Genomic DNA, 13164 nt, shown 5'->3' on the forward strand with positions numbered 1-13164 from the left:
CCATCTGTTTATTAATCCATCCATTCATCCACCCACACTTCAGTCCATCCAAATCCCTGATCTTAATTCCCTAATCAGGATATGTTAACACCCCAAAGCTAGCGTCCTCTCTAGCACTCATCTGGTGGAGAAATAGAACACAGGAGCCCATTCAGCTAACACAGATGAAAATGCTACAGACATATAAATCCACAAACGAAAATGGTGCACATATTCATACACAATACACAGTATTGTATATTGTACAATATTGTATGTTGAAGTGCATTCAACAATTTTACACATATACAAATTAAACCCAAAACCCATTGACCACAACAATATACAAAATTGCTTACATCCACATGTGTAAGATATAATGCAATTTAAATGTACGATATGTGTTAGGGTAGCACATAGTAATACTTGAGCAACATTATTATTATTATTATTATTATTCTTTTTTTCTGAGACAGTGTCTCGCTCTGTCGCCCAGGCTGGAGTGCGGTGGTGCGATCTCAGCTCACTGCAACCTCCACCTCCTGAGTTCAAACCATTCTCCTGCCTCAGCCTCCCGAGTAGCTGGGACTACAGGTGCCCACCACCATGCCCGGCTATTTTTTTGTATTTTTAGTAGAGACGGGGTTTCACCTTGTTAGCCAGGACAGTCTCGATCTCCTGACCTCGTGATCCGCCCGCCTCACCACCATGCCCGGCTATTTTTTTGTATTTTTAGTAGAGACGGGGTTTCACCACGTTGGCCAGGCTGGTCTCGAACTCCTGACCTCAGGTGATGCTCCTGCCTCGGCCTCCCAAAGTGCTGGGATTACAGGCGTGAGTCACCGCGCCTGGCCGAGCAACATTATTATTATTATTATTATTATTCTTTTTTTCTGAGACAGTGTCTCGCTCTGTCGCCCAGGCTGGAGTGCGGTGGTGCGATCTTGGCTCACTGCAAGCTCCGCCTCCTGAATTCCCGCCATTCTCCTGCCTCAGCCTCCCGAGTAGCTGGGACTACAGGTGCCCACCACCATGCCCGGCTATTTTTTTGTATTTTTAGTAGAGACGGGGTTTCACCTTGTTAGCCAGGACAGTCTCGATCTCCTGACCTCGTGATCCGCCCGCCTCGGCCTCCCAAAGTGCTGGGATTACAGGCGTGAGTCACCGCGCCTGGCCGAGCAACATTATTATTAATTAACCTACACACACACACAAAATTACACATGTACACACTGTTATTCATGCAAATGAATACACACAAAATACATGTCTGATTATACCAGTGATTGTGAACATACACACAATTTTATGTTTCTGTTTGCAAATTGTACCCATATTTGAATTTTGCACAGGCACAATCAGACCCATAATTACCCCCAGGTGCACATTTGTGTAATTAGAGAAAATCACCTTGACACGCAAGACACAAAGTTGTATACAAACACACGATGACACCCAGATAATTCAACTACGCAGATACGCAACTCACTGGTTGAGGCAGGGAGTGTAGGAATTCTTGTCTTCCTCAATGATGGACACTATGAGGGTAATCAGCTTGGACCAGAAGTCGAGGTTCTTGATGCTGGGCCCCTGTTCCTCTGGGGGAACTTCCCCCTTCTTGGCCTGAAATGGGCAGTGGAGATCTCGGTTATAGAGGGTCCAGAGGTTGGTGTCTCGGTCAGTTTATTACTGAAGAACATGAGGTTGTTGAGGAATGCATCCTATTAACATGTATACGGTTCAGGTAAGAAGTCTATATAGAGAGGAACTGAACTCATAAACTGGCCCAAACAGAGCTCATGTCGATGCAGCTTGATAAAGCTTAAGATTTTTAGACTCCACTCTAAAACTGAATGGAAATAAATGAAATCAAATTTAGTTGAACAACCCAGCTCCACTAAACCAAATGGAAATGAAATGAATGCAAATCAAGCCCACTTAGCTTAACGGAAGTAAGTTCTTTCTCAGAGTTAACTCAATGGAATTGAACTGGGGCCAATTAACGCTGAATGGAGTGCAATTCAACCTAACTGGATTGAATTAAACTCAAATGAACTCCATTGGATTGAACCTAATCAACTTGTCTAAGATCAACATCAACTCAAATCAAAATAACGGAAATAAATCAACTTGAACTGAACTCTACCCAAGTCAACCCAATCCGATTCTACCTACCTAAATCCAACCTCACATACGCAGGGCAATTCAACCCAACTTTTGTTAATCAATGGAAATGAGTGCAATCAGCTGAAATTAGCCCAATTCAACTCAATTCAACTGAAATCAATTGCATCTAATCCAACAACCCAGTTCATCCTAACTCAAGACAATTTAACCCAGTTGAGAACAACCTGACTTGACTGTAAATGAACTAAATGGAAATGAATGAATTTGTACTCAATAAAACTCAGTGCAATCAACCAGCTTAGTGCTGCTCACTATTTTTTTTTTTTCTTTCAAGAGACAGGGTCTCATTCTGTCACCCAGGCTGGAGTGCAGTGGTGCAATCATGGCTCAACATAGACTCAAACTCCTGGGCTCAAGTGATCCTCCCACCTCAGCCTCCGAAGTAGCCAGGACTACACGTGTGCCACCATACCTGGCTAATTTTTGTATATTTTGCAAAGATAGGGTCTTGTTATGTTGCCCAAACTGATCTCGAGCTCCTGGCCTCAAGGGATCCTCCTGCCTCAGCCTCCCAAAGTGCTGACATTACAGGTGTGAGCCACTGAGCCCAGCCTGGCTCACTAATTTGTCAAGAACAATTTTAACTTAAGTCAACCAAATAGAAATAAATAGAACTAAACTGATTATGGTTGAAGTAAACAATCTAATTTAATCCAGTTCACCTCAACTCAGTTCAAATGATAGCAAGACTGATTCCAACTGTAGTCAACTGAATGTAAAGGAACAGAATGAAATCAAATTGAACTGAACATAGCTTATGTGTTATATCCTATCAGAACCTAGGTAGGGGCTGCCTCCAGCTCCCACAGCCTCCTGAGATCCCACTATCTCAATACTAACCATCCCTGTTTGTAAATTTCCAGTCTGTACATGTTTCCCTCATGATAGGCTATAAGCTCCTTACAAGTGGTGGCTCATGCCTGTAATCTCAGTACTTTGGGAGGCTGAGGCAGGAGGATCACTTGAGCCCAGGAGACCAGCCTGGGCAACATAGTGAGATGCCATCTCTACAAAAATACAAAAATTAGCCTGCCATGATGGTGCATGCCTATAGTCCCAGCCACTTGGGAGGCTGAGGTGGGAGGATCCACTTGAGCCTGGAAGGTCAAGGCTGCAGTGAGCTATGATTGCATCACTGCACTCCAGCCTGGGCAACAGAATGAGACCCCATCTCAATATAAATAAATAAATAAATTCAATTTAACTCAACATTTACTGAACAGTGACTGTATGCCAGACATAAATTTTTATGCCACGCTGGGCGTGGTAGCTCATGCCCATAATCTCAGTACTTTGGGAGGCCAAGGCAGGTGGATCATCTGAGGTCAGGAGTTCGAGACCAGCCTGGCCAACATGGTGAAACCCCGTTTTTATTAAAAATACAAAAAATTAGCTAGGCGTGGTGGTGGGCACCTATAATCCCAGCTACTCGAGAGGCTGAGGCAGGAGAATCATTTAAACCTGGGAGGCGGAGGTTGCAGTGAACTGAGATCATACCACTGCACTCCAGCCTGGGCAGCAAGAGTGAAGCTTCATCTCAAAAAAAGCATTTTTTTAATGCCAAACTCAACTATGCAGCCAAGAGTACTGACTGCCTACTATATTTTAACTAAACTTATAGCTCACGGCCGGGCGCGGTGGCTCACGCCTGTAATCCCAACACTTTAGGAGGCTGAGACGGGCGGATCACAAGGTCAGGAGATTGAGACCATCCTGGCTAACATGGTGAAACCCCGTCTCTACCAAAAACTACAAAAAATTAGCCGGGCGTGGTGGCGGGTGCCTGTAGTCCCAGCTACTTGGGAGGCTGAGGCAGGAGAATGGCGTGAACCCGGGAGGCGGAGCTTGCAGTGAGCCGAGATCACGCCACTGCACTCCAGCCTGGGTGACAGAGCGAGACTCCGTCTCAAAAAAAAAAAACCTTATAGCTCATGAACTCTTCTCCCTAATCCTGAGATGTGGGTTAATGACCCCATTTTGCAGAATAAGATGCTGAGGTTCAGAAGAGTTAAATCCCTTGGGAAGGGGCAGTGCTGGGACTTAAGCCTGTGTCTAGTTAGCGTCACTGTTCCCTCGACCCATCTGGAGTCTCACCGGGTCTGTCTGGTACTCCCGGCTGTAGAGTTCATGGCAGTTGTTGAAGATGTACTCGTAGGTAGAATTAAGGCAGGCTTTCACACAATCCTTTACCACCTGGCTGGCTCGGGGCGGGCTCTGGAGTTCTTGTACCTGAAGGGAGGGAGAGAGGCACAGGCGGCCACAGCTGCGACAGGAGGTCCCCAGGAAGTGACTGTGAGTCATTTTGGGTTTAAGGAAATGAAGTAGTATGAAGGAAGGTTACTGAGAAAGGCTACCACTCTCCAGGAGGAATGTCACTTGTCCTGGAACTGGGAATCCTAGAGAACCCTCCTTGAAGGGCAAATGCAACTGGATCCTTTCCTACCTTCATCCGAAAGAAGGTGATGCTGGTGAGAAGGTCCACAGTGGATTTGAGGTCCTGGAGTCTCTCCAGGCTGCTGGCTGGGAAGTTATTCTGTTGGAAGCAGGAAGAGAGGTGGGGTTAGGGAAGAAGGTTGGGGGAGGATGGGAGACTGCTTTTCAGGGGGATACAAAGGCTTCCCGGTTTCAGGCTGGGGGTTGATTAGAGCACCTCGAAGCAACTGGGGATCTGCTTGGACTCACCAAGCACATTAGGGCAGGTAGTGCCCATGCAGGTGCACACACGCTAGAGGAACACACCGTACACGTGAAGATGGGTCCTCCCATGCACACACCTGCTGGTAGCTTTCCCCTCCAGGCACACACACGTGCATAGGGTGAGCAAATCCTCCTGCACACACTTCCTACCCGGTACATGGAGAGGTCAATCCGCAGGGAGTTATGCAGCTGGTCCAGGAGTTTCACGAAGCGTTCTTTCTGAGGAGGAAGGGGAGGAGGGAGGATGGATGGAGCAGGACATGGCCGCCATACTGGCTGAGCTCCTACTGTACACTAAGTATACCTCATCCACCACCCTTGTAATGTCCATTTCCATTCTATAGTATTCTTTTTTTTTTTTTTTTTTTGAGACAGAGTCTTGCTCTGTTGCCCAGGCTGGAGTGTAGTGGCGCAATCTTGGCTCACTGCAACCTCTGACTCCCAGGCTCAAGCAATTCTTCTGCCTCAGCTTCCCAAGTAGCTGGGACTACAGGCACAGGCCACCACCCCCGGCTAATTTTCTTTTGTATTTTTAGTAGAGACGGGTTTTCACCATGTTGGCCAGGCTGGTCTCGAACTCCTAGCCTCAGGTGATCCACCCGCCTCAGCCTCCCAAAGCTCTGGGATTACAGACATGAGCCACCGTGCCCAGCCTCCATTCTATAGCAATCTACGGAGGAGTAAATGGAGGCTCAGAGATGGGAAGGGATTGGTGGAAAGTCACACAGTAGTCTGGTCTAGACTGGGGACCCAGGAGTCACATCAGATCTGACCGGCATAAAGTTGGGGTCTCCCTCATTCTCCAGTCCCAGTCCCCAGGACTGACCCCAAAGTTGGAGGCGGCGAAGCGGTCAGAGGCAGACACGTTGGTGGAGGCGGTGGTGTGCGCGTAGTAGGCATTGATGTTGGCGAGTAGGGTGCTCATGACGGCAGGCACCCCCGGGCACATATACTTGGAGGAGAGGCAGGCAAAGTGGCTGGAGAGAGGAAGCAGGAGGCACTGGGCCAGGGGTCCAGCTGGGATGGACCAAGTTCCCCTCTAGTTTGCCTCTAAGACAGCATCTGTGAGTGGGTCTCCATCACCTCCCAAACCATCCCCTGCCTGATTCTGTCCTTTGGGTCTCTGCATCTCCTCTCCCCTCCATCTTTACATCCATTTGAGTTGCTCTAACTCTGCTTCATATTTATTTATTCATTTATTTATTTTGAGATGGAGTCTCTGTCACCCAGGCTGCAGTTTAGTGGCGCAATCTCGGCTCACCGCAACCTCTGCCACCCGGGTTAAAGCGATTCTTCCACCCTAACCTCCCGAGTAGCTGGGATTATAGGTGCACGCCACCACACCTGGATAACTTTTGTATTTTTAGTAGATGAGGTTTCACCATATTGGCCAGGTTGGTCTTGAACTTCTGGACCTGGAGTGATCTGCCCACCTCGGCCTCCCAAAGTGCTGGGATTACAGGCTTAAGCCACCGTCCCCAGCCTCTGTCTCTGCTTCTAACTCCTCCTTCTCTTCCATGTCACTCCAGGTGTGAACCACAATGCCGCCCTGATCTCCAGAGAAATTACGAACCCCCCGCCCACCATGCCCACTGCCTCTCTGGATCCTCCCCCTGAGAATCCCTCCCAACCCAGACCTGCCAGTGCCCACTTGGTGACCTCCCTCTTGTTTCCTGCACCCCAGCCTGCAGCCTCACGTCATGGCTTGGTAGATGGACTCAACGCCGTAGCGCATGGCAAACTCGTCCACAATCTCCTGGGCTGTCTCATCATAGTAAACCTTCCAGGCATCGTCGCCCTTGGCATCCGGGATCTTCACAACCCCATTGTTCTGCACGTCGGTCACAAAGTGGAACAGGTTCTGCCACCATGGGAGAGAAAGTGTCATGGAGAGTGCAAGCAGTCGCCAGGGGTCAGAGATCCCAGGGTCTGGGGCAGCTTACGTCATTCATCTACTGTTTCATCCATCCGCACACCCATCCATCTAACTACCCCAAATTTTACCCATCCACTCTTCCAACCTTTCAGCAGTTCAACCACACATCCATCCATCCATCTCATACATTGATCCACAACTTAATCCACCTGTCCAATCATGCATTCTTCCAACAACCAACCACCCATCCACCCATCAATTTATCCATCCATCCATCTATTCATCATCTGTCCACCAACTACTTACAACCATCCAGCTAAATACTCAGAAATTATGAACCCACTTATCAATACTTGCAATAGTTTAACCACACATCCTTCCATTCATCCACCCACCCACCCATTCATCCATTTGTCCATCTGCCTGTACATCCATCCATCCATCCACCTATCTACCCATCTGACTATCAACAAGTTCACCTGTCTACTCAATCTTCCTTCTAATAACTCAACCACACTTCCATCCATCCCATCCAATACATCTTACTCTGCTCATCCAACATCTCATCTATCCACCCATTCAACCATCTGTACAGCAATCTATCTATCCACTCATCAAGTTATCCATCCATCATTCATCTATCCCCATCCATCATCTAACAATTACCCCCAAATTCACCCTTCCACACATCTATACTTTCAATAGTTCAATCACATATCCATCCATCTGATAATTGATCCATCATCCATCTAGCCATGAATCTACCCACTCATCCATCTATCCATCCATGTCCTTACCCATCTCTCCATCCATCCTTTTATCTACCCATCACTCATTCATCTATTCAATCATTGATTAATTCACCAGCATTCATTCAACAAACTAGTTCCTGGGGATACAGTTCTTTCCAGGAACCCCAGGCAGCTGGAGGAGACATACCCAGACACAAACAGCCCAATCCTCAGTGGTTAGGGCTGGAATAGAAAGAAGAACCTGATGGTGAGTAGTGAGAGTCAACCTGGAGGCCAAGGAGGGCTTCCCAGAGGAGGTGACGCTGAATCTGGACCGCGATGGATAGTGAGGAGTTTTCCAGGTAAAGGGAATGGCATGGCGGGCAGTCTCAGAAGGTCAGGAGAGTTTGGATAGTGTGGCCAGAAAGAGGAAGAGCCAGGCAGGCAGGAATGGTGAGTGGAGATGGTATGGGAGGGGCCAAGCAATGAACCTCACCTCATGCAGACAGGTGTACTGGACATGGTATGGGGCCACCTTCTCCTCGCCTTTGATCTCCACACTGATGTGGAGCCGGATGGCACCTGACACAGCAGATTTGTCGGTTCGCTTGTCTGCAGGGCAGAAAAGGATGACAGCGTCAGAACTTCCCACTATAGCCATGGGCAATTTTTTTTTTTTTGAGACAGAGTCTTGCTCTTGTCGCCCAGGTTAGAGTGCAGTGGGGTGATCTCGGCTCACTGCAACCTCCACCTCCTGGGTTCAAGCGATTCTCCTGTCTCAGCCTCCCGAGTAGCTGGAATTACAGGTGCCTGCCACCATGCTTGGCTAATTTTTGTGCTTTTGGTAGAGACGGGGTTTCACCATGTTTGCCAGGCTGGTCTCAAACTCCTGACCTCAGCTGATCCACCTGCCTCAGCCTCCCATAGTACTGGATTACAGGCATGAGTCACCGCGCCCGGCCAGCCGTGGGCAATTTTTTTTTTTTTTTTTTTTGAGATCCGTCGTCCAGTTAATTTTTTATTTTTAGTAGAGATGGGGTTTCACCATGTTTGCCAGGCTGGTCTTGAACTCCTGACCTCGGGTGATCCGCTCGCCTCAGCCTCCCAAGGCAATTTTTAATAGATGCACAATTCTGTAGTCCTCCCAGACTTCCGGAAACAAAGGGCTTGGTGTCTCTCTTCTGATTGGCTCCCTAGGCTTAAGCCTCCCCGCTTAGGCTAGAATTCCTTAAGCCCTGTCTCTCCCTTCAAACAAGGATCCCAGACGTTGCTTCCTCACTCAGATCAAGTTCCTGGGTAGGTGCCTCCCTCCTTAAACTAGCAGCCCTAGGCCCTGCTTCTTTCCCAGTCTGAGCTCCCAGGCCCTGCCTCTCCCATCAAATCATGCTCCCCAGAGACTACACATCTTAGACACGGTTCCTGGGTCTGTCCCTCTCTCCTCAGACTAGGACCCCTGGTCGTTTCTCCCGCCTCCCCCATCAGAATGGGATAGCTAGATGTCCTCCAACCTAAGAGGTTTCTGGGCTCTGCTCACCTCTCTCAGGCTGGGTCCTTTCTACCCCCTCAGATTAGGCTCACACACCCTGCCTCTTCCATTAGATTGGACTCCCCAGATTCTACTCAACTTCTTTTTGAGACAGAGTCTCGCTCTGTCACCCAGGCTGGAGTGCAGTGGTGCAATCAGGGTTCACTGCAAGCTCGGCCTCCCGGGTTCACGCCATTCTCCTGCCTCAGCCTCCTGAGAAGCTGGGACTACAGGCGCCCATCACCACACCCAGCTAATTTTTTTGTAAGACGGGGTTTCACCGTGTTAGCCAGGATGGTCTCGATCTCCTGACCTCGTGATCCGCCTGCCTCAGCCTCCCAAAGTGCTGGGATTACAGGCGTGAGCCACCGCGTCTGGCCTCAACTTCTTTACACGGGGTTCTTGGATCTGTAGCAGCCATCTCAGATTAGGATTCCCAAACAATACCTCCCTCTTTAGACTGGATTATTTTCTCGTGGTGGGGGGTCGGGGGCACACAGAGTCTCGCTCTGTCACCCAGACTGGAGTGCAGTGGCATGATCATAGCTCACTGTAGCTTCAACCTCCCAGGCACAAATGATGCTTCCACCTCAGCCTCCCAAGTGGCTGGGACTACAGGCGCGCATCACCACACCCAGCTATTTTTTTTTTTTTTTTTATGGAGACAAAGACCTTGCTGTGTTGCCCAGGCTGGTCTCGAATTCCTGGGTTCAAGTGATCCTCCCAGCTCAGCCACCCAACCAATGTGTTGGGATTACAGGTGGGAGCCACCATGCCCAGCCTGGATTCCATTTTTTTTCTTTTTTTTTGAGACAGAGTCTCCCTTTGTTGCCCAGGCTGGAGTGCATGGCTTGATCTCGGCTTACTGCAACTTCTGCCTCCTGGGTTCAAGCGATTCTCCTGCCTCAGCCTCCCCAGTAGCCAGGATTACAGGCATGTGCCACCATGCCCGGCTAATTTTTGTTATTTTTAGTAGGACAGGGTTTCGCCATGTTGGACAATCTGGTCTCAAACTCCTGACCTCAAGTGATCTGCCTGCCTCAGCCTCCCAAACTATTGGAATTATAGGCATGAGACACTGCACTCGGCCATATTCGTTTTTTGAGAAAGGGTCTCTGTTCCCTGGGCTGGAGTGCAGCAGTACGATCACAGCTCGCTGCAGTCTTTACCTCTCAGGCTCAGGTGATCCTCCCACCTTAGCCTCCAGAGTAGCTGGGAACACAGGTGAGTATCACCCCACCTAGCTAATTTTTGTATCTTTTATAGAGATAGGGTTTCACTATGTTGCCCAGGCTGGTCTCGAACTCCTGGACTCAAGTGACTGGCCTCCCTCACCCTCCCAAAGTGATAGGATTGCAGATGTGAGCCACTGCCTGGCGTCCCCAGCCTGGATTCTCTTTTTTATTTTTCTTTGAGAGCGAGTTTTGCTCTTGTTGCCTAGGCTGGAGTGCAGTGGCATGATCTCAGCTCACTGCAACCTCCTCTTCTTGGGTTCAAACAATTCTCCTGCCTCAGCCTCCTGAGTAGCTGGGACTACAGGCACCCAACACCACGCCAGACTAATTTTTGTATTTTTAGTGAAGACGGGGTTTCACTATGTTAGCCAGGCTGGTCTCGAACCGCTGACCTCATGTGATCCGCCTGCCTCAGCCTCCCAAAGTGCTGGGATTACAGGTGTGAGCCACTGTGCCTGGCCCCAGCCAGGATTCTTAAATTTAGCTCAATCTTCTTTCTTAGATTTGGTTCCTAGGTCTCTGTCTCTCCCCTCAGACTAGGATTCCCAGTTCTCGCTTCTTGCCTCCCCCATTAGACTAGGACATGGAGATTCTGCCCCCACCCTCCCTTCTAAGCTGAACTAAGAGGTTTCTGGGCTCTGCTCACCCTCCTGGCATGGGTGCTTCCTGCTCCCATCATATTGGGCTCCTAGACCCTGGCTCCCCCATCAGATTATGGTCCTCAACCAAACTCCTCCTGAGAACGCATCTCTCCGCTCTTCATGGGCTCCAGTTCTGGCTGGATCCCTGGGACCCGTCCCCACCCCCTTCAGAACCCAGCTTCTCTCACCCAGGTTGTACCACACGTCCATCTCGCCGCTGAGCGTCCGCACCTCAATGATCGTCTGCCCCAGGAAATCGTCAGATTCCCTCTTGAACCTCTGTTTCACGCGGGATTTGATGTCATCATCCTCGTCCCAGACGCGCACCTTGATGCGGTCGGAGGAATTGTGACATTCACTGTGGCAGGAGGAGGAGGCAGAGGCAGGGGTCAGGTGGCCAGTGTGAGTCCTGTGCTTGCAGCCCTCTTTTGGCTGCCCCAGCAGGGTGCCACACACGGGGCCAGGGACCTAGCCAGGCACTTACAAGTGGAAATTCTCCTCCCACACCGGGTTGAGGTTCCCATAGATGGTTTTTGTCCGTTTCTTGGTCTTCCCGACCTGGACAGTGACGTAGGGGTCACTGGATCCCGTCTTGTCCTTTGCCTGCAAGCCCTGCGCACAGACCACTGGAAGACACAGAGGGCATACACAGGTGTGCATTCTAGGAGCCAGGCATGCTGGGAACAATCACTGCCACACACTGCAGGCTGATAATTGGGACGCCTGCAGCATGGCTAGAGAGCAATGGCAGGGCACGCTGGGCTTGCTAGAGAGGTTTTTTGTTTGTTTGTTTCTGAGACTGAGTTTTGCTTGTCGCCCAGGCTGGAATGCAACCTCTGCCTCCCAGGTTCAAGCAATTCTCCTGCCTCAGTCTCCCAAGTAGCTGGGATTACAGGCACGTGCCACTGCGTCCAGCTAATTTTTTTGTGTTTTTAGTAGAGATGAGGTTTCACCATGTTGGCCAGGGCAGTCTCAAACTCCGGACCTCAGGTGATCCACCTGCCTCAGCCTCAGCCTCCCAAAGTGCTGGGAGGGAGCTCCCAACCCATGAAGGATGAGAAGGTGCCCCAGCTGCCTTCCGCATGGGTAGGACCTCTCTCAGGTGTGAACTCTCTGAGGTCAGACACTCACAAGAACCCATTGTCCCTGATAGCGCCTGCTCGTTAGCGCCCCCTGCAGGGTGCCTTCCCTTCCTGACTCACCACCCCAGCTCCATCCTGGGGTCACCCACTGGATAACCCACATACCCTGAAATCCTCATCCTGGGGTCTGTTTATGGGGAAACCCACATGAGGCTGGGTGTGGAGAAATGCCAGTATCCTCGCCCCTGAGTGGGGTCACACTGAGCTGCATGCTCAACGTTGTCCCCAATGGCCCCAGGATGGGCTGAGCCCGTTGCCCATAGCATTGTCTGCCCATAGCATTGTCAAGGCATCGCCTTCAGGACTCCTTCCATCCCTGTCTCAAGTCCTTGCCCCTCACCAGGACTTTCTGGGGTCACTTTCCAGATAAACTATGCACCCTCAATTCCTCTTCTTGGGGTCTCACTCTGCAGGGCACCATCCAAGACGCACCCAGATACAGCGCCATGAACAGGCGTTTGGAGGCACGCATGTCCCCCCACATGCGTGCACACGCGGAGATGGGATGGAATGCATGAGACTGAGTGCACGCTGCAAAGGAGAGGGCCCCGGCCATGGGACAGGGCATGAGACAGGTCTCAGAGGGTGGAGAAGGAGGGGCCCTGTGGCGGCCCACGTCTCCTCACCGGTGATGCTGATCTTGGCGGACCACTTGGACGTGCCGTCCAGCACGCTCTGCTTGACCGCCTTCATCTGCTGCGTGTGCGCGGTCTTGGTCACCGCGAAGATCTCCTGGATGAGCTCGAAGATCTCGGGCTTGTTGCGCTCCCGGATCTTCATGCGGTCCTTGAGCACCATGATGATGTTCTGCGTCCGGTCCTCCGCCCCGTGCTTGGAGCTCTTCTCGGCAGCCCCTGAGGACGCCCGAGGCCGGCGCTGACCCCAGCGCCCCTGCCTAGTGGCTCCTTACCAAGGTGAGAGCCCCGCCCCCACTCATCAACTGCGGGGACTCAGGTGTCACCCCCTGAAGCTGGTTTACTACCTACTCTCTGTACCCCCCACCCAGACCCTTCACCCTTTCACCTCCTCTCGGAGCCATGCTCCTCTGAGTCCCCATGTCCCTTCTCTGCCCCCCACCCCTTGCAGTCCCCACGGGTTTTTGGAGCCCCACCCCTCTAAGGCCTCTTCCCTAAGCCCCACCCCTCTGAGTC

General features: G+C 50.7%; 1 protein-coding gene across 1 annotated transcript in view; it reads right to left on the reverse strand.

Moving 5' to 3' along the window:
- Positions 1–13164, reverse strand: part of UNC13A (unc-13 homolog A (C. elegans)) — a 91637-nt gene that overhangs the window by 31060 nt on the left and 47413 nt on the right. The window contains exons 19-28 of the mRNA XM_011925908.1: positions 12640–12867; positions 11356–11497; positions 11060–11229; positions 7967–8082; positions 6561–6724; positions 5690–5840; positions 5014–5082; positions 4610–4699; positions 4261–4395; positions 1469–1602 (exon numbers count right to left, since the gene is read on the reverse strand). Coding sequence (XP_011781298.1) covers positions 1469–1602; positions 4261–4395; positions 4610–4699; positions 5014–5082; positions 5690–5840; positions 6561–6724; positions 7967–8082; positions 11060–11229; positions 11356–11497; positions 12640–12867 — 1399 coding nt within the window. The remainder of the gene's footprint in view (positions 1–1468; positions 1603–4260; positions 4396–4609; positions 4700–5013; positions 5083–5689; positions 5841–6560; positions 6725–7966; positions 8083–11059; positions 11230–11355; positions 11498–12639; positions 12868–13164) is intronic.

This window comes from Colobus angolensis, unplaced genomic scaffold (assembly GCF_000951035.1).
Source record: "Colobus angolensis palliatus isolate OR3802 unplaced genomic scaffold, Cang.pa_1.0 Scaffold66, whole genome shotgun sequence".
NCBI lineage: Eukaryota > Metazoa > Chordata > Mammalia > Primates > Cercopithecidae > Colobus > Colobus angolensis.